This window comes from Mus musculus, chromosome 17 (assembly GCF_000001635.26).
Source record: "Mus musculus strain C57BL/6J chromosome 17, GRCm38.p6 C57BL/6J".
Lineage (NCBI taxonomy): Eukaryota > Metazoa > Chordata > Mammalia > Rodentia > Muridae > Mus > Mus musculus.
This window is the reverse complement of record NC_000083.6, coordinates 31,225,429-31,249,234: the sequence shown is the minus strand read 5'-3', so window position 1 is coordinate 31,249,234 and position 23,806 is coordinate 31,225,429. Positions and strand designations below refer to the sequence as shown.

General features: G+C 47.4%; 1 protein-coding gene across 5 annotated transcripts in view; it reads right to left on the bottom strand.

Annotated features, from left to right (window-relative positions):
* Ubash3a (ubiquitin associated and SH3 domain containing, A) overlaps positions 1-23,806 on the bottom strand; it is a 51,814-nt gene that overhangs the window by 10,447 nt on the left and 17,561 nt on the right. The window contains exons 7-14 of one of the 5 annotated variants that reach the window (NM_177823.4): positions 21,005-21,131; positions 17,724-17,823; positions 16,825-16,947; positions 13,660-13,752; positions 11,956-12,100; positions 11,241-11,347; positions 9,950-10,059; positions 6,832-7,994 (exon numbers count right to left, since the gene is read on the bottom strand). In NM_177823.4, coding sequence (NP_808491.2) covers positions 7,857-7,994; positions 9,950-10,059; positions 11,241-11,347; positions 11,956-12,100; positions 13,660-13,752; positions 16,825-16,947; positions 17,724-17,823; positions 21,005-21,131 — 943 coding nt within the window. In that variant the 3' untranslated portion in view covers positions 6,832-7,856. Of the gene's footprint in view, positions 1-1,196; positions 1,694-6,831; positions 7,995-9,949; positions 10,060-11,240; positions 11,348-11,955; positions 12,101-13,659; positions 13,753-16,824; positions 16,948-17,723; positions 17,824-21,004; positions 21,132-23,806 lie in introns of those variants that run through there. The other 4 variants (XR_876514.3, XM_006524434.4, XR_003952136.1 and 1 more) reach the window with 4 other exon arrangements.

Here is a 23,806-nt window from a genome sequence, read left to right as displayed (position 1 = left end):
ATTCTGATAGGTTGTATTTCCATTCTTGAACAAAGTTCAAAATTTTTCTCAGATTAAAAAATTATGGTGTGTTGTAGCAGGCATGGCGAGGTCACCTCTATATAAACGCTGGGGGCTGCACAGCTACAAAAGCATCTCCTACAGGAGGATCTAAGGGAGGACTGCCTGAGAGAGCAAGGATTGCTGGTGCAGACAATGCCAGCCAATCAGGAACTGTTGTTTAGAAGAGATGCTTTCTTGGGGCCAATGGGGACTTGGATGGAGGGTTTTAAAGGAGCTTGCAGCAGTGTTCAGAGAGCTTGCTGCTGTGTTTCTCACCTGCTCCCGGAATCTGTGTCATTGACTCTGCACCACGTCACCTCCAACCCCCAAGGGCAGGTAGGGTCAGGAGGCGAGTAGTCCGAGGCACAGACATGTGTGTATGTGTGCAAATGTGTGTGCTTGCACACCATGGCATGCACTCGGAGGTCAGAGGACAACTTGTGGGAGGGAGTTGGTTCTCTCCTTCCACCAGGTGGGTTCCGAGGATCAAACTCAGGTTTTTAGGCTTTTTGGTACACATGGCAGATGCGTCCTGCCTGTCCCATTTTGCCTGTTTTGGCTTTTGTCTCTGATCCAGGTACATTATTAGTTTACAAATATGTGGATTTTCTTTTTAGGTAGTCTGTCATCTTTTCTAATCTTTTTCATTTATGGAGAGAAAATGTATATGTCATGACTCAAATACTTTTACATTTATTACAATTTGCTTTCTAGCCTAGAATGTGGTCCTTTTGGCAAATAGAGCCATACTGTACTGGAAAAGAAAATAAATTATATACCACTGTGTGGTGAGCTGTTCCATAAATATTGATTAAGTCAAGTTGATTGGTAGTGCGGTGGGGTCTTTTATGTATTTATTGATCTTTCTTCCTTCCTTCCTTCCTTCCTTCCTTCCTTCCTTCCTTCCTTCCTTTCTTTCTTTCTTTCTTTCTTTCTTTCTTTCTTTCTTTCTTTCTTTCTTTCTTTCTTTCTTTCTTTCTGTTTTTAGTAACTACTGAGAGAGAGATATTAAAACCCATGATAAATAACTGCAGATTTTCCTACAGGTAGTTTCAGGGTTTAAGTTTCTATTGTTGCCTCTTGTCCATTTCTTTAAGACCATGCACGATGCCCTGCTCAGCATTAACTGTCAACTTGACACAGCCCAGAATCACCTGAAGAAGGTGTCTTAGTTGAGTAGTTGATGTCATCTGGTGTTGCGGTAAATATTTATAGGCCACTCGATGCTCCCAGCTCTGCACCCTCCATAGAGCTCTGGATTCACAAATGAAAGTCATGCCAGCTTAATTTTTATCATGCCTTAACAGTGCAACAGGGCTCCTCCCTAACTCCACATGGCTAACCCACTTTCCCCTCCAATATTCCTGAGTTATACTTGCCAAATCTATATTTCATCTCTGCTCCCCTAGACCCAATCGGGGGAGTGTGAGGCCACTTACCTGGAGTCTTACCTGTTAGTGGGCTCTTTAGTCTGATCGCTCTGCTTCCCAATCCTGGTCATTCTTTCCCTTCTTTCCTTAGCATTTCTTGCCTGCGAATCCAAAAAGTCCCGCCTCTCTCCCCTTTCCCAGCCATTGGCCGCTGGCTCTTCAATGACCCGGCAAAAAACCAACAGTTGGCAGGGACCTTCAGCGGATGTGCAAATTCCCACCTAAGCACAAAACAAACTCCCAATAATCAGGTTGGCCTGTGGGTGTGTCTTGGGTGGAGACTGTCTTGATTTGTATCTGATGTAAGAGGGTCCAGCCCACTGTGACTGGTACCACTGCAGGCAGCTGCTGTATCCTGGGCTGTATCAGAAAGCTGAGTAAGTACGAGCCTGAGAAAGAGCCAGTCAGCAAGCCGCATTCTTCCAGGTTTCTGCCTCCAGTTCCAGCCCTGACTTCCCTCAGTGATGGGCTGTGACCCGGAAGTGTAAGTCCAATAGCGTCCCCCCCCCCTCCTGGAGGCGGAGCTACCAGACCACCAGCTGGGGGCCAAGTGTTCAATACACACAGCCTGTAGGGATGTAGGTTCAAACCTTCCAGAATGTGTGGCAGAGTAATGGCTTGCATTACTAGATCACAGAAGAATGGAGGGACATTGGTGTGGAATGTGAGGATCTAAAAAATGTTTAGTATCTGAACAAGGGCAGAGACGTGAGAACAGAGTGGGATTTGGACAAATATTTCTGAATCCAAAACACCAAGGGTTAGAGTGTTTTCTCACAGCAACAGTAGGTCACACCTACTCCAACCAGGCCACACCTCCTAATCCATCTCCAGTAGTGCTGGTCCCAGATAACCAAGCGTTCAAATATATGAAGCTATGAGGACCGTTTTTTATTCGAACCACCACAATGTGTCTGTGTTCCTAACTACAGCAAGGAACATACCTCATTTTCTTTGCTTTATCCCTTTCTGCAGAACATTGATGTGGGTTTTTCTTTATGGCTTTTTCTTTCTTTCTTTTTTTCTCAGTTTGTGGCAATCTTACAACAGGCAAATCCATTGAAATCTACTCACACCATTTTCCCAATAGCTATGATGGTTGTTACCGGTTTCCTTTTCAGATATATATATATATATATATATATATATATATATATATACACACACACACACACAAAATACATATATATGCTCGTTTGTTTTTCGAGACAGGGTTTCTCTGTGTAGCCCTGGCTGGCCTGGAACTCACTCTGTAGACCAGACTGGCCTCAAACTCAGAAATCCGCCTGCCTCTGCCTCCCGAGTGCTGGGATTAAAGGTGTGTGCCACCACTGCCCGGCTTCAGCAATATTTTAAATTAAGGTCTATACATTGTATTTTAAAACATTTCCCTATCACATACTTATCAGAGAGCAGTGTGGTGTAACTTGTATGCTCACCGGGAGACCAGAGATTTTATGGGGTTCACTTTATTGCAGCATTTGCTTTACGGCAGAGTGGACCTGTAATAGCATGAGGTGTGCCTGTGGATTTCAGGGCCTTGCATCTTCAGAAGCTGCCATCTTCCATTGACTGTTGTCCATCTCAGTAATTTGCCCGTGTTTTGGGGCTAGGTTCCAATTATTCACAGTGGGAAGACAGCCCCATGCCTTGAATGTGGGACCTGATTTTACCTAATATTCTTTTCTTTTCTTTTCTTTTCTTTTCTTTTTTCTTTTTTTTTTTTTTTTACTTTCAGTCTCCAATATAATGGGTTCCTTCATGACATTTTCATTTCGTTTCATTATATTCCTCCAGGAAACCAGAGTTCACAAAAACCATTCTTGGACTCTGTGTCTTTTCAGGAGTCATTTCTGAATGTCTCTTATTTTTTCTTTCTTTCTTTCTTTCTTTTTTTTAAATACCCTGAATTTCTGACTCCAACAAAATTGCTATTTTACATTTTTGTTAATATGATTTTCTTGCATTTCAGGATATAGAAAATCTATTTTAGTCAATTTTCTCAAATCCCAGGTAGTGATAGCCTTCTCCCTCCAGGGAGTTGATGCTGTGAACTGGCATTTGGTTAGTCATGCTAGACTTGGCACACCTGTCCATGGGGCTACGAGGCATTCTAGAAAGCTCTGGGTAATCCAGCTGCCCCATGAAGGGTAACGGAACTGTTACTGCAGCTGGAGAAGACAGTTCCATCCCTGGGTGGGCTGATCACCACTCAACAGCCCACAGAGTGTGGTGAGGGCCAGGCTCTGGGCCTCTGAGCTTGACTCAGAGATATCTGACGTTGACAGGTCTATTCTTAGTGATCGTAGAAGACCATTTGGTCAGATACAACCACTTCCTGTTCTCAGAATAACCTTTGCTCCAGTCGGGAGCCCTCCAAGTTTCCCTGACTCCAGTGTCTGTTCTGTACCCTCAGTAATGGTTCCCTGGTGTTCCCTGTGGATTGGCTTCTGGATCCTTGTACAAACCGAGATCTTAGGATGCACAAAACCTTTACAAAGAATGAAGTCATCTTTGCTTACACCTGGCGTGTATCCTCCATGCAGTGCAGATCGTATGCACGATATGTAGACAGGTCTGGCCATTGGCACTTCATATGGAGCTGTATAGCCTGCCTAGTGTTCAACTCCTGGGTGGGAGACTTTGAGTGCTCTTGCATGCACTGGCATACAATGTACATGGACTAGATGCTTGATTCAAAGGAAATTCTCCATGGAGGTACCACCCAGCCTGCTTCCTCCTGAGCCCTCTCTCCTTGACTTGTAGAAGGTGTCTTCTTTTTTTTTTTTTTAAGATTTATTTATTTATTATATGTACACTGTAGCTGTCTTCAGACGCACCAGAAGAGGGCATTAGATCTCATTACGGTGGTTGTGAGCCACCATGTGGTTGCTGGGATTTGAACTTCAGACCTTCGGAAGAGCAGTCGGTGCTCTTACCCACTGAGCCATCTCACCAGCCCAGAAGGTGTCTTCTGATATGTCGTCACAGGCTTGCTTCTCGGTATGTGTGTCTCAGTCAGTGTTCTATTGCTGTAAAGGGGACACCATGATCATGGCAGCTTTTTAAAAAAGAAAGCATTCAATTGGGACTTGCTTACAGTTGCAGAGTTTAGTCTGTTATCCTCAAGGCAGGAAGCATGGTGACACACGGCAGACATGGTGCTGGAGCATTCTACCTCTGGATCTGAAGGCAGTAGGAAGAGAGAAAGCCACTGGGCCTGGCTTCAGCTTCTGAAAGCCTAAAGCCCATACACAGGGTCACACCTACTCCAACCAGGCCACACCTCCTAATCCCTCCGGTCCCAGATGACCAAGCTTTCAAATATATGAAGCTATGAGGACCCTTTTTTGGTTTTTTCGAGACAGGGTTTCTCTGTGTAGCCCTGGCTGTCCTGGAACTTACTTTGTAGACCAGGCTGGCCTCGAGCTCAGAAATCTGCCTGCCTCTGCCTCCTGAGTGCTGGGATTAAAGGTGTGCACTACCACGCTGGCTCCAGGTACCTTTTTTCAAGGTCCTGACTCCAGGCCAACAAAGATGGCTCAGAAGATAAAGATGCTTGGTGCTCAAGGCTGGCCTCCTGACTTCAGCATCCAAAACCTAAGCACCTTAGTTAGGGTCTTATTGCTGTGAAGAGATACCATGACCATGGCAACTCTTATAAGAGACAACATTTAATTGGGGCTGGTTTACAGGTTCAGAGATTCAATCTATTATCAAGGTCGGATCATGGCAATGTCTAGGCAGATATGGTGCTGGAGTTGCTGAGAGTTCTACTTCTTGTTTCAAAAGCAGCTAGAAGACTGGGTCCCACGTGGCTGGGGAGAGGGTCTCATTTCTTACCAGCACAGTGATACACTTCCTTCAACAAGGCCACACCTCCTAATAGTGCACCTCCCTGGGCCAAGCATATTCAAACCACCACACTAAATGTAGTGGTTTGAATGAGAATGCCACATCCCTTTCTCCAACCCTGGTAGGCTCATATGTTTGAACACTTGGTCCGCAGTTGGTGGACCTAGGAGTTTGGGAGGGCCTAGGAGATTGAAGAGGTGTGTCATGGTGGGTGGATCAAGATGTGAACTCTCAACTATCCCTGTTGTGATGCCTCCGCTCTACCATCATGGACTCTAGCCCTCTGAAGCTGCATGCCCAATTAAATGCTTTCAAAACTGCCTTAGTTATCATGTTTTGTCACAAGAATAGAAATGTAGCTAAGACACTATGTAAAGGTAGGTAGTGTCTGACAACCACTTATTCCCTGTAGCCTGCACACATAGAGTGCTTACATATATTCTGTCTGTCTGTCTCTCTCTTTCTCTCTGTCTCTCTTTCTCTTTCTCTCTGTCTATGTGTGTCTCACATGCACTTCTTCTTCTTCTTCTTTTTTTTAAACAATCCTATCTCCAAATACAGTCTCACACTGGAGTACTGGGATCAAGACTTCTGTGTGACCGATGAACTGATTCAGCCCACAGTGGTGACTCTCAAATAGCTTTTCAGGTGGCTCAGCCCCCAAGTCTCTTCCCAGACTTCCCCAGGTTCTAGGGTGGGGTGGAAGAGTGCCTTGAGCTTTTGGCCCATCCACCAATAGGATCATTTGTCTTTGTTTCCACCTCTGAACCCTGCAGAACTGTCTACTGGTTGAACTTGAGAAGAAAGAATGTAGCTCTGCCCAGGACATGTGTCAATCAAAATCTTACTTTAAAAACTCAAGTGAAAAGATCAAAGACTGTGGGTTGGGAGGTGGGCCAGGGCAGTGCCCAGAGGAAGGTGTCCTTCCAAATGTCACCAGCAGGGGTCAGACGAGCTCAGAAACATAAGCCCCCCCCCCCAAGACTCCCTACCCTAATTTCTCCCTCCCTCCCTTCCTTACCCCTTCCCTCACCTCCTCCCTCCTGCTTTCCAGGTCCTTCCTGCCTTGGGCTGCAGCCCAGAGCACAAATTTGTAAAAAGTAACCACAATTTTGCAAAAGGGGGCTGGGAAAGAAGAACACCCCCCCACCCACTTTTTAAGCATGGTGTGGGGATGACTGAGTGTAATTCACTTGTGCAGTGTCGGCCACTTGGGGACAGGATGGCCTCTGTAGGGTGAGGTGGAAGGACACTATGCAGAGAATCCCACTTACCACTGGATCAGAGGTTCCCAAGCCAGAGCTCGTGCTGAGTTTACATACAGTGCTTACACATTCTCTCAGTCCAGGTCTTAGGAACGGCCTTCCCCGCTGTGACAGTGCTGCCACCCCTTCCTATTAAGGCAAGGGGCTCCCTCCTTCCACTCACAAAGCCCCCATCCCTTCCTGCTCATTGAGAAGAGAGAAAAGGAGGAGCCAGAAAACGACCTGAGCGAAGTGTGTGTAGGAGGCACAGATCTTTATGTCTAGACCCTGGTACAACGGCCATAATGTGCTTGGAAGAACAGAGGCTGAGGTAGGCTGGAGGATGGCCTTCTAAGACACATCCTAACTTCCGGGACCATGAACAAGTGACCCCTGTGGCTAAGGGACTTTGCAGGCTTAGTTGCCAAGGATCTTAAGATGAGAGAAGATCCTAGGCTACTGAGCACAATTTGTCATGGCGTCTTTGAGACAGGAGGCTCAAGGCAGGGGCTATGTGACCGTGCCTTAGAATTTCCCCAAACTGATTGATTTGAATAGAATCATAAGGTAGTAGATGCCAGGAATATAATATAATAAATAGGATGCCAGGAAGGACAGAGGCCTCTGGATTCTGGAATGGCTGGGGAAGAGTCCTCTAGAATCTGTAGAGGAACACAGACCCCGCTAACCTCCAGAATCACACATTTTGTCTCTGTGCGTTAGGAATTTTGCATGGCTTTCAAGCACTACTGTCTCCAACTCTGTGTCCGAGCAACAGCAAGGAACCCCTAAAGTGCTGGTGCCAGCTGCTGTCCTGGTTTTGATCTGGTGGGCTGGCCACTTTTTTCATTGACCATTGCTCCCTTTTCAGCTGGTATGGCCCTGCCTAAAGAGCGATGGTTATAGTAATAAGGAGGGCTCCTAAGAACATACAAAATAGATGGGTGGCATCTTCAAGTGCGGGGAGTCTGTAGTTCCTGGAAGTGAGGCAGTTCCTCTGTTCTCTCCAAACCAGTGCACATGTTGCAATGTGGTATCCTAATCCAGACCTCTGCTCTGGCCTCTGCAGAGGCTGGCAGGACAGCAGATCCATGGGTGGCAGTGACGAAGGTCTGAGCCATGGCTATTCCCCCTGAGTATCGAGTGTGTTTTGTTCTTTCCTCCAGTCACACTGGGCGAGAGGCTAGGATAACTTTGTAATCATTGGATGCCTTTGTAACCATTATCACAGCCCCTTGTGCCTTGGCATAGGGCAGTCACCTCTTCCTGGAAAGCTCGGGCTGCCTCAGTTGCTTGAGATCCAGTTTCTCCAGTTAAAGACCGAGTTGGCCCCATGTGTCAGCGTCTTTACTGGCGGATTCACCAGGTCCCACTTTCCGTCCTCTCTGTTTTCCTCACAGAAGCACATGCCCAGAGATGGAATCTGGAAGAGGGTTTAGTATGTTTATAATATTCTGTTACAAGTCAATCAACGTTGGAGCATTTCTTAAACCCACTGAAAATGTGCCTCCCAGTCGTGGAGGGGACCCAATGGTCCCAGGCTGCCAGGGAGCCATGGAACCAATGCCAGCACTTACCATTTAATTTCGCCTGGGGATGATCAATGCTCCCGACAATGGGTTACATTGTTACCTAGAGATTCGTTACAACTTGGAGTGGGACTGCTAAGCATTCTGGGAGCCATGGGTCAGTCTTCCTTTCCCACAGAATTACCAGGCCCACATATCTACGAGGGTGGGAGGGTGAGAGACCCTGACAACTGGCTATAAGCTATCTTACCTGTGCCTCAGCAACACAGAAAGGTTCAGGATTGTGGGTTTAGACTATAGGACAAAGCACAAGGTGAAACGTTGGACCTCTGTGCCTTCATCTGTAAAATGGACCAGCCCATTGGATCCTTGTGTTGAGGCTTCTCTGTCCACATGCCTTTTTTTTAAATATTTATTTATTATATGTAAGTACACTGTAGCTGTCTTCAGACACTCCAGAAGAGGCATCCGATTTTGTTACAGATGGTTCTGAGCCACCATGTGGTTGCTGGGATTTGAACTCAGGACCTTTGGAAGAGCAGTTGGTGCTCTTAACCCCTGAGCCATCTCACCAGCCCCCCACATGCCTTTCTTAACAGTACTGCCTCACCCTCTTTTTAACGTCTAGGAATTCTTTGGTTAGACAAAATTTGCAAACATCCCAAGATGCAGGGAGGAATCTAAGCAGATGCTACCACTGACTCAGGGGGAAAAGAATCATCCTATCTGCAGACAGGGACTGCCAGGAGGGTGTAATGGGCTAGTCAGTGGAAAGCCTTGAATACTCAGGGTCCTGCATGCTGGTCCTGATTAGAAGGACCAGTCCTTTCAATCATCTGTCAGCAGAGCCCTTGGATAAACTTCTGATCTGGGCTGTCTAATTTGGAATGGGGTTGATGTAGACTCTTAAGTGGTCAGCATAAGAAAGTTCTAGAGTTTAGAATTTATAGGAATCATTTTTTCTCTTGTCCTTGTTCTCATCTTCCTCCTCCTCCTCCTCTTCCCTTTTCCTTCTCTCTTACCTCCTTTCTCCTTCAACTGAGGTTCCCTATGTTGCTTAGAGAACCCGTAACTCATAAGCTCATGAGGTCAGCCTGCCTCAGCCTGCCGAGTAGCTGCAATTACAGCAAGCATGCTCCATCATGCCTAGCTCTTATCAGTAATTTTCTATACCAATAGAGTCAGGGTACAGGATCACTGGTTAATTATCTTGATGAGGAAGAGAGACAGAACTGGTCACCAGGGGAAAAGAGCTAGTCTAAGATGAATAATTCATGGTCTGGCCACCTCCCTCTCTGATCTGCTGGAGTATATTCAATAGGTCACTCAAAGTGCCACCAAAGCATGTTTGTCACCAGTTTGTCATTGGAGTCTTTCATGAGACTGGCCCAGCACCTGGTCATGCTACAAATAGCTACAGTGAGTTCCCATTTGTCCTTTGACAGATGACTCAGAAGGTGAGTAGGTGGAAGTTCCTTCTATCTGTCAGTACCGCTCCCAGGCCCCACTGAGGAAGGCAGGACCACACAGGGTCTAGCCTTCTCTTACTCAAACAGTGACTCCTGACTCTTCACAGGACCCTTATACTCTTAGAGCCACAGGAGATGGGCTATGGGCTAGCTCTGAAACTTCTTGACATTGCTGCCTGCAAAGAACCGGGGAGACTGCCACTCAGGTGTTAGGGTGACAGGTTTACCCACAGCTCCTGCAGGTATGCCCTCCATGAGAGCAGGTAGGCACATTCACATAGCCAGCCCTGGATTTGATGGATGCTTGTCATTCTATAAAGAGTGCATGACCCAGCGCTTGCTTCACTTGGAGGTTAAAGAGGTATAAGAGGGTCACATACCTTTCTTACCAGTTGGGCGAAATCCCCACATTCTCTGGGTGGGAGCCCGAGGAGTGGCCTTGTGCAGGAGTCGAGCGCTGAGCTGTGGCTCACGATGAGTGTAATGCCCACTGTAGACAAAACACCTCAAGGTCAGAGCAGGCCCAGAGAGCACTTTGCAACATATAAGCCTCTTCAATGTCTTATGGGTCCAGCTACCGTGCCCCTATGAGGTGGTGGGTGGGAAGTAGCAAGGGTAGGAAGACCCAGTCTTTTGCCATGATTTAGAGCACACCACCTTGTGATGTGGGGCCTAGGGCTAGGGTGTGGTGTCTGTGTGCCAGCTTCAAGGATGGTATACGGATGATCTGAGCCTCTATCCTCTTGTGGCTGGCTGCCTAGGTCCTGTCAGCCACAGGTGGGTGTGTGATGGCTGCTATCCAGACCCGAGCCAATCACTTTATCTGGCTTATCACTGTGAGCCTGAGATGCTGCCTGCTTTAGATAAGGGTTAGTGGGACTTGGGGAGCCACCTCAGATGACATGATGGGATCCAGCACCTCGGTGTGTGTCTCACACTGGACAAAGTGAAGCTGGGAGAGGCAGCGGTTGATGGTGTGGAGCCAGGAGAGCTGGGAGCGTGGCTGGTGGTTAGGGTGGAAGGGCTATGGCTCAGCCTCCTTTTCCTTAGGCATTGGCTACCTGATCCTTCTGTCATTCTGGGCTTCTCTTGTTCCCATAGTTGGTGAAGACCCTGATGTTCTAGGGCCATCCATGCTCAGCACCAGATAGTTTGTTTGCATATGCTTGACCCAGGGAGTGGCACTATTAGGAGACGTGGCCTAGTTGGAGTGGGTGTGGCCTAGTTGGAATGGGTGTGGCCTTGTTGGAGTAGGTATGTCAGTGTGGGCATGAGCTTAAAGACCCTCATCCTAGCTGCCTGGAAGTCAGTCTTCTCCTAGCAGCCTTCAGATGAAGATGTAGAACTCTTAGGTCCTCCTGTACCATGCCTGCCTGGATACTACCATGTTCCTGCCTTGATGATAATGGTCTGAACCTCGAAACCCAGTTCAATGTTGTCCTTTATAAGAGTTGACTTGGTCATGGTGTCTCTTCACAGCAGTAAAACCCTAACTAAGATGGGCTACATGGAGTATGTGTATATGCATCCACTCCCTGTCATGGTGGAGATGATGTACTGTCTTGGCCAGAATATGGGAGTGAAGAGGTAGAGACGCTAACAGGCCAGAATCAGCCAATCCCATCCCAGGGAAGCCTGAGGCTGCCCTCCTCAAGCCTGCGGGACACTCACTGTCCTGTGGGCATGTGTTGATGATCTGCCCCATGCTCACGGCACATCTCTCCACGTACTGGTCATAGCTCTCAGCTGGCATGAGGGAGCAGCGGGGCAATGCTGGCCTGAAAGAAGATAGAAAGAGACATGGGCTGCTGTTCTGGAGCCTCCTGGTGAACAAGGGTATGCTGGAGTAGCTGAGTGGGACCATGATCCTCTAAAGAGCCTGCCAGGCAGGGCTCGTGGGTTTACAGCCAGCAGGGGCTCCTGGATGTGCTCACACTGGCAAAGGGCTGTGGCACCACCAGCATGGAGGTTGAATGAACAGCAGGAAAGCTGTACATCTCACTCTACCTGGAGATAGTCACCCCAGGGGAAGAACAAAGCCACTCCCCATCCCAAACCAGAGTCAGGACCCTCTTCTGGGTGAGGTCCCTCTGTGTCCATCCGTGCAGGGTCAGCTTTATCAGGAATACCCCCATCTTCCATGCGTGGTCAGGTTTCCCAGCCTCCCTCATCTCTAGGTGGTGTGTGTTCACTGTAGCTGCCTTCGCCAGGAGTTTTGGGTTGGCTGAGCAAGACCATAACCCTCAACTTCTCATTGCCCCGATCCTGCTGGTACTATATACACAGCTCAATCTACCTTACTCTCCACTGCATGGTTCTACCTCAGTAGATAGATCTTCTTTAACAGAAGAAATCTCTGGGTGGCAGAGATTTGCAAGGTACATACCTATAATCAAGGTCAACATTGAAGTTTGCTTCTTTCAGCTCCTCCAAGGTCAAGAAGGTCAGTGTGGCCTTGCTGGCTTCCCACTTCATCCACTCGAAGATTCCAGGCTCAACTCTTATCTTCAGCTTCTTCTCCAGTTTGAGTTCTTGGGTCAATGGAAACAAGCATTTGGATACAACAAACCTAGAGAAACTCCTTCATCCTATATCCGCCTTGGTAATTAGTGTTTTTTGTCAACTTGACACAAGCTGGAGTCATGATGGGAAGAAGGAATCTCAACTGAGAAGACTGGTCTGTAGGCAAGTCTCTAGCTGTCCTGGAATTCACTATGCAGAGTCCTTGAACTCACGGAGATCTGCCCACCTCTGCATCCCAAGTACTGCGATTAAAGGCATACATTATTACATCCATATCCTTGATTAATTGCTGATGTGGGAGGGCCAAAACCACCGTGGGTGGTGTCACACCTGGGCGTGCAATCCTAGGTGCTATAAGAAGGCAGGCTGAGTAAGCCACGGGGAGCAAGGCTATAAGCAGCACCCCTCCATGGCTTCAGCTCCTGCTTCCGGTTCCCGCTTTGAGTTCCTACCACTACCGATCCGATTGATGGACAGTGATGTGGAAGTGTAAGTCAAGTATGCCTCTTCCTTCCCCGGTTGGTTTTGGTTAGTGTTTTATCACAGGAATGGAAAAGCGAACCAGAACACCAACCCATAACCGAGTCCAAGGAAACATGTCACATGTGTGACTCTTGGCTGGCAAACATCATCCTGTGATCCAAGTGAAGCAGTGCTTTCTCTAAGACCCGGACCACCAGGCATTTGGAGGGATCCAAGGGCTGACAGCATGCTGCCCATCAAGAGGGGCCATGATGCTTGGCTATGGGGATACCGTAGGCAGTGGGCTCACCCTGGGGTCTCACTATAACCGCATATACAGCTCACTTAATCCACGCCGCAGTTTCATCCTTGATGGAATGATACAGTGACGGAGACAGGGAGTCCCAAGGGGGTGAAGAGTAGGGGAGGAAACTTCTGGAACATTCTGATTTCTCACAGTTCACCCCTCCCAAGCACTTTCTATCTTGACCAAAAAGACCTGGTCAAGTAAGGCTCTCTGTGCTTGGGATGAAGCAAGAGGGGTTCAGACTAGGGGCAGGGCCTCTGCCCCCTGGTGGCAGGCAGGGTGCTGACTTTGTTCAGGAACTTTGTTCTGCAGTGAACAAAGAAGGTTTCTATCTCCTGATATGGACACTTCCTAAGTGGGGGCAGAACCTTGGTGACCACCAGCCACCCACATGGCAATGTTGTCTCACTGGCTGAGAGGATCTGTGAATGGTTTCCTGACAGTTGAGAGATGCTGGACAGCTCCCCTCCAGTGCTGACCCTGCCCTGGGAAGTCACCTGTGGATCTAGAAGGGTTCTCAGTAGCTCCAGGTCTCTAGGCTTGTGAATGTTCATTCCCAAGTACCGAGACACTTGGCAGAGCTGAGCCACTTGGCAAAGTATGATTACAGATGTTGACCCTGTGACACCAGTCGTACAACCCTAGCACTTTGGGATATTAATGGGATATTTCTGCCAGCAGCACCTAGAAGGCTGGCTTCTAACTGTCTTTTGGCTTAGTTGTGGCCACACCCTCATTGCTCCCCATGGAGAACATCCTCAAGATCAAGCCAAAGGCAAGGCCTGCTGAGTTTCTTACCTTCTAGGATGTGCTTGGCTGTCTGCACGCAGCGCAGGGCTGGAGACGCGAAGACCGCGGTGACTCTGACGCCGCTGTCCAGCAGGGCTTCTCCTAGGAAACAACAGGTAGGGAGCTCCCTTCATGCATCAACCCAGGATGGGCACTTGCCTTGGTAGCAGGCAGGGATAGATGAGACTCTTACCCACTGCTGTAAACACCTGCAGGGTCCCCAACCAGGTTAGGGTAGAACCTGCAACTGTGACCATCAATGGTCTGTAACTACATTATATTGTATGGTGGAGGTGGTGGTACAGGGGTTGTTGAGGCTGTAAGCAGTGCAGGTTCCTCCCAGCTGGCCACAGAGCAGAAACGAGCAGACATTGAATGTGGTCGTACTTGGCATGTGAACCATATCCTTTAGCTGTGTTGAAAGATGGAGCGTCCCACGTTACCAGACATGGGTGTAGCCTCAGAAGTGGAAAGTACCAATAGCAGCCAGGGGAGACCCCAGCCCTGCATCCCTGAGGACCTGAGCTCCGCCCATAGCCTGGGTGAGTCTGGAAGGAGGCCTGGGCACCAGATAAAAGTGACTCTGTGGGCTGAAAACCCGCCATGCTCCACTCAAGTCACACCTGCACTGTAAGCTTAAGGTGCACATAGCTCTATACCTTTGCAGCCATTAAGTTGGTCAGATCTTGGCTTGTGGAAGGACAAGCTGTAATCCAACCATGTCTTCTCTGTAATACTAGAAGCCTAGCTGGTGGCAAAGGAAACCCCATGGCACAAGAGATTTCTGACAAGAGGCTTGGGGTTGTCAGTTATGGGCAAGTTGGAATACTGACATCCATAGACTGGGACCTTAATCAATGGATCTGTGTCAAAGGCTTTGACCAATAGGAATAAAAAATATCAGAAAGTTGTGACTGTACCAAACACACAGATTTCATGCAAAATGTATGGGATATGTATGTATGTATGTATGTATGTATGTGTATATGTATATATGTATATATGCATATATGTATATATGTATATATGTATATATGTATATATGTATATATGTATATATGCACATATGCATATATGCATATATGCATATTGTATATATGTATATACATATATACATATATATATGTGTGTGTATACGTATATACGTATATATGTATATACGTATATATGTATATATGTATATATATACACACATACATATATACATGCATATGTATATATGTATACACATGCATATATACGTATATGTGTGGGATTCTGTGCCCACAAAGGATCCTGCCACCTATCCCCCAGCATCCCATGGGGTAACTGAGAACAAGTTAACATAAGGCTGCGTTCTGTACCAACATGTCTTCTGCAAAGGAGAAGGCTGAGTAGAGAGACAGACAGAAAGGAATGATGTGAAGATATCAGGGCAAGACCCCATTGAGCAATAGGGAGAGATAAGTCTTCCTCATAGCCTCAGAAGGAACTATCTGCTTGAACCATGATCTTGGGATTTCAATTTCTGCCACCAAATGGTGGCAGGGATATAGTAGCTAGGGATACTTGTTACCTACGCAACACATCCCCGGATGCTCCCATGTATATACACCAAGAGCTGTTCAAACACCTTTGTAAGTATTTGGGCATGAGGACAGGACTTCTGGGACACACATACAGGCTCACATGACATATGAGCATGTCATGTCTCCTAGGGAAGGAGGAGCCCAAATGGGCTGTGTACAGTTGGGGTATCCCAACCCCAGAACTAACTGTTGTCTGACTGGGAGCCTGAAACAGTCACAGTGTGAACCCAGCCTCCCACCCTGAGAGCTGGCAGTGAGCGCCTGTGGCTCACGCAGGGTGAGAAGCAAGAAAGCTAATTCTAGTGGGTTCCTGTAGCTAAGCAGCCAGGGACTGGGATGTCTGCTTGCCCCCTTAGGCTCAGCTTTCCGAATTTGTATGATGTAACCAGAGAAACATCACAATCTCTTAGATGTCACAGAAGAAGACACCCCAGTCATAAACTTAAGGGCATGAGTCGTAGTGCAATATTACCTGTAAGGGTGTGTGTGTGTGCTTTTAAAGTGTGTGTGTGTCTGTGCATGTGTGTCTGTAACTGTGTGTGTCTGCATCTGTGACTGTATCTGTGTGTGTGCATGTGCATGTGTGCACACATACGGGTGTGCATGTATGCTTGTGTGTGGAGGTCAGAGATCAGCCTCAGCAGTCATTATCAAGAATGCCGGTCACCCTTATATTTAAAATGGCATTTCTCACGGGCCTGGAGTTAACCTTGTAGGCGAGCCTGTCTGGCCAGGGAGCCCTGGGGAGCACCCTGCCTCTGCTTCCTCAGCACTGGGAATACAAGTGCATACCACCACACCCGGCTTTTCCACGTAGGTTCTGAGGATCAAACCCAGGCCCATGTGCTCACTGGGCAAATACTTGACCAACTGAGCTATCTCCCCAGCTTGGTTTTAATTCACTCTTGGTGCATATAGTGTTTATTGCTATTTCTTCTCCCTGCAGTGTTCCCTCCCTATATTTCCTTGCTTGCATCACCAATCATGCACTCCTGGATCAGACGGCTCCACTTTTGGCCACTAGCTGTGTGACCCTGGGTAAATGATCTAACATCTGTGGTGATTTGAATGAGAATGCCCCCCCCCCCCACCACATATTTAAATATTTGGTCCCCAATTAGTGGAACTGTTTGGGAAGGATTAGAAGGTATGGTCTTGTTGGAGTGGGTGTGGCTTTGTTGGAGTGGGGGTGTGGCCTTGTTGGAGGAGGTATGTCACTGGGGATGGGCTTTGAAGTTTCAAAAGTTCATGCCAGGCCCAGTATCCCTCAGCCTTCTGCCTATGGGTCAGGAGGTAAGCTATCAGCTGTTGTTCCAGCACCATGCCTGAAGGTCTGCCTGCCAGCATGCTCCCTGCCATGATAATCATGGACTCACCCTCCGAAACTGAAAGCAAGCCCCCAATTAAATGCTTCCTTTTATAAGCTGCCTTGGTCCTGGCGTTTCTTCACAGCAATAGAACTGTTACTAAGACAATCTCCATTTCCTGGTGGGGCAGAGTAGGGAAGATGCCAGTACTATCAAAGGATGCACAGCAGGGGCTCAGTGGATACAATGTAGTCATTATTGTTAGTGTTACTCTCCTGTGGGAATACTCTGAAACATACCGGCAAGTCTGGCCTGGAAAATTCCACAGGATGATAGCGGTGGATCGTTTTCAAAGTCTTTGATGCCGTTGCTCCTCCTTGGCAGGCTGCGGGGGAAGTTCAGGTCTGGCCTGTAGTATTTTCCTGAGGTAGAAACAAGTAGCAGACATCTGAGGCCACGGAGACAAATTCCACTCGTTACCCAAGACCCCCAAGACAGAGATCCTCTCTGCAGGGAAGGCTATTGTCTGAGTGCTTGCCAAGGATGTCGTTTGTGAAGTGTTCTTATAATGAGAACTGACTGCATAGAACAAATATTGCAGGCCTGTAACATGTTCTCAACTGCAGAGCGCTTAGGTTTGCACCCCAGGGGCCGGGAGCCCGCTTTTTCCTTTTAACCTTTATCACTCACAGGGGAGAGAAAGCTGCATCCCCAGCATAAGCTTTGGAGTAGTTATCAGTTAAGCGGCTGCAGTGTGAAGCCTCCCTTGTGTGTTGCTGCCGGTGGGGCAGTACACACTGGCTGGAGGTGCCCTGCCATGGGAACTCTTCAGTCAGGTGCTTGAATGCAGGACCAGAAAACAGGGGCTGTGTGACACCCTGGTCCCTTTGATGTTGATCTCTAAGATCTGTCAATCTGTTAGAAATCCTGAGCCTTAGCTGTGTGACCAGAAACAAGTGGTTTAACCTCTCTCATTAGAGAAAAGGGGAAACCAGAATTGTCACCAATCACTGACCTGATGCCAAGGGCCTGGCTTAGACATGTGGACAGTGTGTATGTGGGTGGGTTTCCTTATCCACATTAGTGGTCCCAAAGCCTGAGGGCACTGGCATCTCCCAGCAGGAGCTATGCCATGGTCTAGGGTCCCTCAAGGACAGAGAGCTAATAATCTGTCTAGAGTCATCTGGACTCCACCTACCATCAGCAGTAGTACACTGCTGTAGCCAAGACTTCCCAAAGACCTGGTCCACTCTCTCGCCATGACGTACGACCAGAATGCCTCTCCTCGAGATGGTAGCCTGGGGTGGGAGCAATGGGACGTGAGTTATTAAGCAGACTCTGCAGTATCCACCAGCCATTGCCTAGGGTCGGAGCCTCTCCCAAACTCCTCAGCAACTGTGGTCGGTCAGGCTGCCAGTGTCACAGTGTGAGGCTGGAGGATTGCTTTCTTTTTTTTTTTTTTTTTTTAAGTTTCCTACAAAGCCTCCATCCCAGGTCAGGCTGTCCACTCTGAGACAGGGGAAAGGAAAACAAACCAGACAGCCCAGAAAATGACATTATATACTTACTTATTTATTTATTTATTTATTTATTCATTCATTCATTCATTCATTTATTTATTTATTTATTTATTTATATTATATGTAAGTACCCTGTAGCTGTCTTCAGACACACCAGAAGAGGGAGTCAGATCTCATTACGGATGGTTGTGAGCCACCATGTGGTTGCTGGGATTTGAAGATTGCTTTCATTTCTCCCTACGTTTAATTTCCTGGGCTCTGTGACTTCATAAAAGAGCTGGAAAGAGGATTGAGCCCATCACAGACACTTTTCAACTGTTTTGTCTCTTCCAAGTGTCTGTATGTCTGTTTGTCTCTTTCCTTCTATCATCATCTATCACCTGTCAATCTATGGTGGCTGTAATGAGAAGTATCCTCTATAGGCTTAAGTATTTGAATATTTGGTTCCCTACATCTGTCTGTCTGTCTGTCTGTCTGTCTGTCTATCTATCTATCTATCTATCTATCTATCTATCTATCTATCTAATAACCAAATAACCATCTCTCTTCTTCCCTCCATCCCCTCCTACCTTCCTTTCTTTCCTTCCTTCCTTCCTTCCTTCCTTCTCTCCTTCCTTCCTTTCTCTCCTCTTTTTTTTTCTCTCATATATCAATTTATCTCTAGTTTACTCAGTTACTCCTACTCTTCCTCTTCCAAGGAGCCCTCCAGGATTAGCCATACTTGAGTCCATCCCGAGGCAGCTTCCTCACAGTGCCCAGGTGAGTGTCTTGCTTCTGAACACTCAGGTAAGAAGCTCCCCCCACCCCTTCCCCACTTCTTCCTCACTGCCTTCCTATAGCTGGGCAATCTCTGCTTGCCCAAGTGCTCTTAGTGAGTAGGACAGTCATCCCTCAGTGCACCTGAAGTGGGCTAAGGACTCCTGCAAGCACTGAAGTTCACAGATGTACAAGTCCCGTCTATAAAACAATGGGCTGTTTTTTACTGAAGGTAAACACATACCCTGTGGACTCTAACTCATCTCCAGGCAACAGAAACGCCTAATGCCATTTAATGTGAACAGGAATTATGTCATATTGCTTAGGGAACAGTGGCAGACAAAGTCTGTATGCATTCAATACTGGCACAGCTATTGCCTGCCTGCCTCCCTCCCTCCCTCCCTCCCTCCCTCCCTCCCTCCCTCCCTCCCTCCCTCCCTCCCTCCCTTCCTTCTTTTCTTCTTTCTTTTCTCTTTCCCTCCCTCCTTTCTTTCTTCCTTTCTCTCTTCTTTCCTCTCTCTCTCCTTTCCTCCCTTTCTCTCTCTCTCTTTCTTCCTCCCCCTCTCTCCTTCCCCTCTCTCCTTCCTCTTTCTTTCTTTCTTTCTTTCTTTCTTTCTTTCTTTCTTTCTTTCTTTCTTTCTTTCTTTCTTGTTTTCATTATTTGAAACATGTTCTGACACTATAGCCCAGGCTGTCCCAGAACTTTCTATGTAGCCCAGGTTGGTCTCAGACTCACAGCTATCTTCCTGCTTTTGCCTCCCAAGTGCTGGGATTACAGATATGTGTTACCACAGCCAGTTCGAATCTTGAATGTTATTGGAAGGCTTGGTTGCAGCCCATAGTACTGCTAAGAGTGGGATCTTTCCGAGGAGAGCCTGGTGGGAAGAAGGTAGGTCACTGGACTTGTGACTTTGAAGGGCTCTTGGGACCCAGCACCTTCCTCCTTTTGCTTTCTGGCTTCTATCAGGTAACTGACTCTCCTCTACTGTCTGCTTGTATTGTAGTAAACTGCACCAGAACAAGCCCCAGGCAACCCATCAAATGATGATGGACTGAACACTTTAAGACCATGACAAACACAAAACAAGCCATTCCTTTTTTTTTTTTTTTTTTTTTTTTTGGAAAGCTGGTCATTTTAGGTACTTTGTTGCAATATTGGGAAGCTGATTAAGACAAGATACAGTCTTCTATAACATTTTCCACCTCTGGTTGATTCAATCAGTGGGGGAAAATACCCCATGATCTAGAGGTACAGAGGCCGTATTTTATTTTGTTTTAACGTTTGCCTGACAGTGTCCAGCAGCCTCAGGTCAATGTGTGTGTGTGTGTGTGTGTGTGTGTGTGTGTGTGTGTGTGTGTGTGTGTGTTGGGGGCAGCAGCTCTCTGGAACATTCCTTCCTTTCTAGGCTGTCATTGGTGCTTCACAGTCATAGGGCATGTGCCCACAGTGTCCTTGGGAGGCTTGTGTTTGGGGAGTAGCCCCAGGGTCCTTAGTAGAAATGCAACAACCTTCAGGAGGGGCTCCTGGGGGGGGTGCTGAGTGCACCTTATGGTGAGGTTTGGTCTGTAGCTATGTATTGTAATGCTAAACACTGCCCCCCAAGGTCTGTTTGCTCTTAGGGACCGGAGAATCCTCATGTCCATCAAGTAATGCTATGTGACTTTGCTCCTTCATTAAAAACTATTAGTTGAATAAGGATGCTGACATTTCATAGCTGGGCAGAAGAGAGATAAGTAGGGTTTCAGTTTCTAGACTTGGAGTCTGAGGAGACTACCAGGAGGGAGAAGGAGGTGGCAAGAGGAGACGACACCATGGGGTAGGTGAGTCTTGAAAAGATGGCCATGAGGGCTGGCTAGATAAAGTTAAGAGCAGCCCAGACATAACACAGCAGGTTTTAACTCAGGGTTATTGGCAGGGAAGTAGATGTAATAGCATAGAGGATAGATACCTGCCCAGCTCTTGTGCTGATTAAGCCTTAGTATAAATATAAAAGTTTTGTGTCTTTTATCTGGGAACCAAATGATCAAAGGTGAGGTAGAAACTCCCATTTGAGATTAAGTAGTTACTACAATATTTTCACTTGGGAGAAAAGCCGTACTCTGGCAGCCAAGTCTACCATGGTATTATACCAGCAAGCATGGTTTACTAGCAAAACAATAAACAGACAAACAAACAATAACAACAACACAAGGGTCCTGTTACCTGCAAAGCTTGTATGCTGCTAACACTCTTTGACATTGACGGAGTGTGGGGTTCCCCATTTCCCCTGCAACTGGCTTCAAAATCCTTCCTAGAGTTCAGGTCCATGGCTAGATTGAATGTATACGTCCTGTGGGGGAGGAAGAAGAAACTGTGAACAGAGGCATGACATGGCCTCATCATGGTTTCTGGTCATGGATGTTCCTGGGAATGCCTGCCTCAACCTCTGCAGTAAGGATCAAGGCCACAAAAGAACACCAAGTTGCAGAGCGCCCAGATCATGGCTCAGGAAGCCTGTAGCATCACAATAAAGCCTGCCTCACTGCTGTGGCCAGGTGTTCTTCAAATGTGACTTTATTTTAGAGATGGCAGGTTTTCCTTGTCGCTCAGGCTAGCCGAGAACTCAAGGCTCAAGACAGCTTCCCACCCCAGCCTTCCAAGTCGCTGGGACTGCGGATGTGTGTCTCTGTGCCAAGTTCTGATGTTTTCAGCACTGCTAAGAAGGTACCTTTAAGATGAGATTAGCGGCGAGACCAGCAAACCTTGAATAAATTAGATGATCCCATGCATGCAGGGTCAGGTGAGAGTCTTAAGGCAGGAGAGATGGAGGTCTCCATGGAGCAAGAGTGGATTCTGTCTCCAGGTTACCTTCAGACTCAAGCTATAGCCCCAGATCTTTCCTGGGCCCACCTGCTGGGCTGACCTTCAGACTTTGGATCTGTCAATCACAAACTTCAACAGATCCCCTCCCCATCTCACCCTCTACATCTCTATATCTTACTGGTTGTGTACCTTTAGTAAATATCAAATCTATTTTTTTCACACATCATCTGCTGATTTACCATCTACTGTAGTCAGAGGTGTTCAGCTGAAAGTAGTCGGGACATTGTAATAGTGACCAGACACCTCAAGAGCTAGAGATGTGTTCTGTGGGTAGTGGGTACTGATGGCACCTGAGCACGTGCAGGTAACCAGGAAACTGTAAATTACTTAAAGTGCCAGGAAGCGAACAGGCAGTCAGGAACTCTGGGGACACACGGGTAGGGGAAGAGCCACAGCAAACTGGAAAGCGAACCCCAAGATATGAAACAGGAAGGGGTTGGTGCATACAGAGTTCCTTCCTGTCCAGAAGGACTAGGCGGGTGGCGAGAGAGAAGGGAGAATGACCAAGACAGAGCATATGACTCCTCCTCAGAGCAGAAAATGAGTGATTTTCCCAGGGAAGAAGCCATTTCTGACAAGGAGAAGTTTTGGTAAACTGTTTAAAAAGTAATGGCCAGCCCCAGTGACAGCTACTCATGCGGTTCCTGGACAGACACGCTGGGCTCTTCTGGGTTGTGTTCCATGCGAAGTTCTGCCTGCCACCGTCTATGTCCAAGAACCTTTGCTATATCTGAGCATCTATTGATCTAGCAAGGTTATTCTCCAATTCCTTTATGGACAAGGAACAGTTTGATTCATTACTGGAAATGTGGGAAATGGTTACCACCCACTGAAAATGCAAAGATGGTCATGGTTTTGTCGGCTGTTGAATTTAACAACTTAATTTATGCATCCATCCATATTTAGACTCTGGTCCACTTTTTTGGGGAGGAGGGGGAAGCAGATTGTATAGCTAGGTTTCAGAAGGTAGAGTATTATGGGCTGCAATAATGCAGGGGTGGTGGCCTGGTTGAGTAGGCTTCTGGCTATCTGGGGATGGAAGCAGCTCTCCCAAATTCCTCAAGGCTGTGATTGACACAGCCTGTGGGTGGTTGGGGATAGAGGTGGGGATGGAGGAGCGAGCAGAGGAGGCAGGCACTCGGAGTGTGTGTGTTTGTGTGTGTGTGTGTGTGTGTGTGTGTGTGTGTGTGTGTGCATGGGTGCGTGCATGGGTGGCTCAACTCTCTTGAGGGTTAGCAGAACAGCAGAGGCTGTTCACAGAGTGTGAACCTCGCTGGGGTGATGGGAGAATTCCACACCAGGCTTCTCTCCCTTCTTCTTCTCTCCCTTCCCCTCCTCTCCCTGACATCCTTTCTCTGCAGTCTTATGGATCATGCCTGGGCCTCACACATTAGACCAGTGCTTTACCACGGACACAGATGCGAGCTCAACTCCCCACTTTGCAGCTGAGCCACAGGACATTGCTCTTGAAGGAGATGTGGAGGCTGTGAGATTTGACTTGGCCACTGTAAGCCTGGATCTCCACTAGTGACACCCGCAGTACCACTGAGCTAGTTTTGGGTGAATGTTTGGCTCGGGGTCACATGGGATCAGAGTCACTGCCATTTTCAAAGGCAATGCTCAGACAGGCTCCCCTCACAGGAGCAGACTCACCTCATTAAAGCTCAGGCCTTGCCTTGTTCTGCCCTGGGGTGCCCTGGTTATTCTGAATGTACCGAGGTCATGAATGCCAAGCGGTGACTGGTCACCAATAAAGATGGGCCTACCAAGCGTTCTGAGAGACCTCTTGGCTTCGGCCCCACCAAAGCTCTCCCATCACCGAAGCCGGAGGCATGTTTGTCTAAAGACACGTTCTTTCTGTTTATTTCTTGTCTCTGCCAGGCACTGACTTGGGTAAACAAGTGTATGGGGAACAAATTACCATGGATGTCATTCACCCTTCTCCCCCAGCTTCTGTGGGGTTCTCAGACATGCATTTCCCAGGATGCCAGATAAATCTCTTTGTTACCTTATACTGCCTTATAGCCTCTGACCCAAAACCCTATTTTAATTTTTGATATATTATACCATTAGTAAGTATCTTCTTCTTTTTTTAAAGATTGATTTATTTTATGTATATATATGTGTGTATGTATATGTATG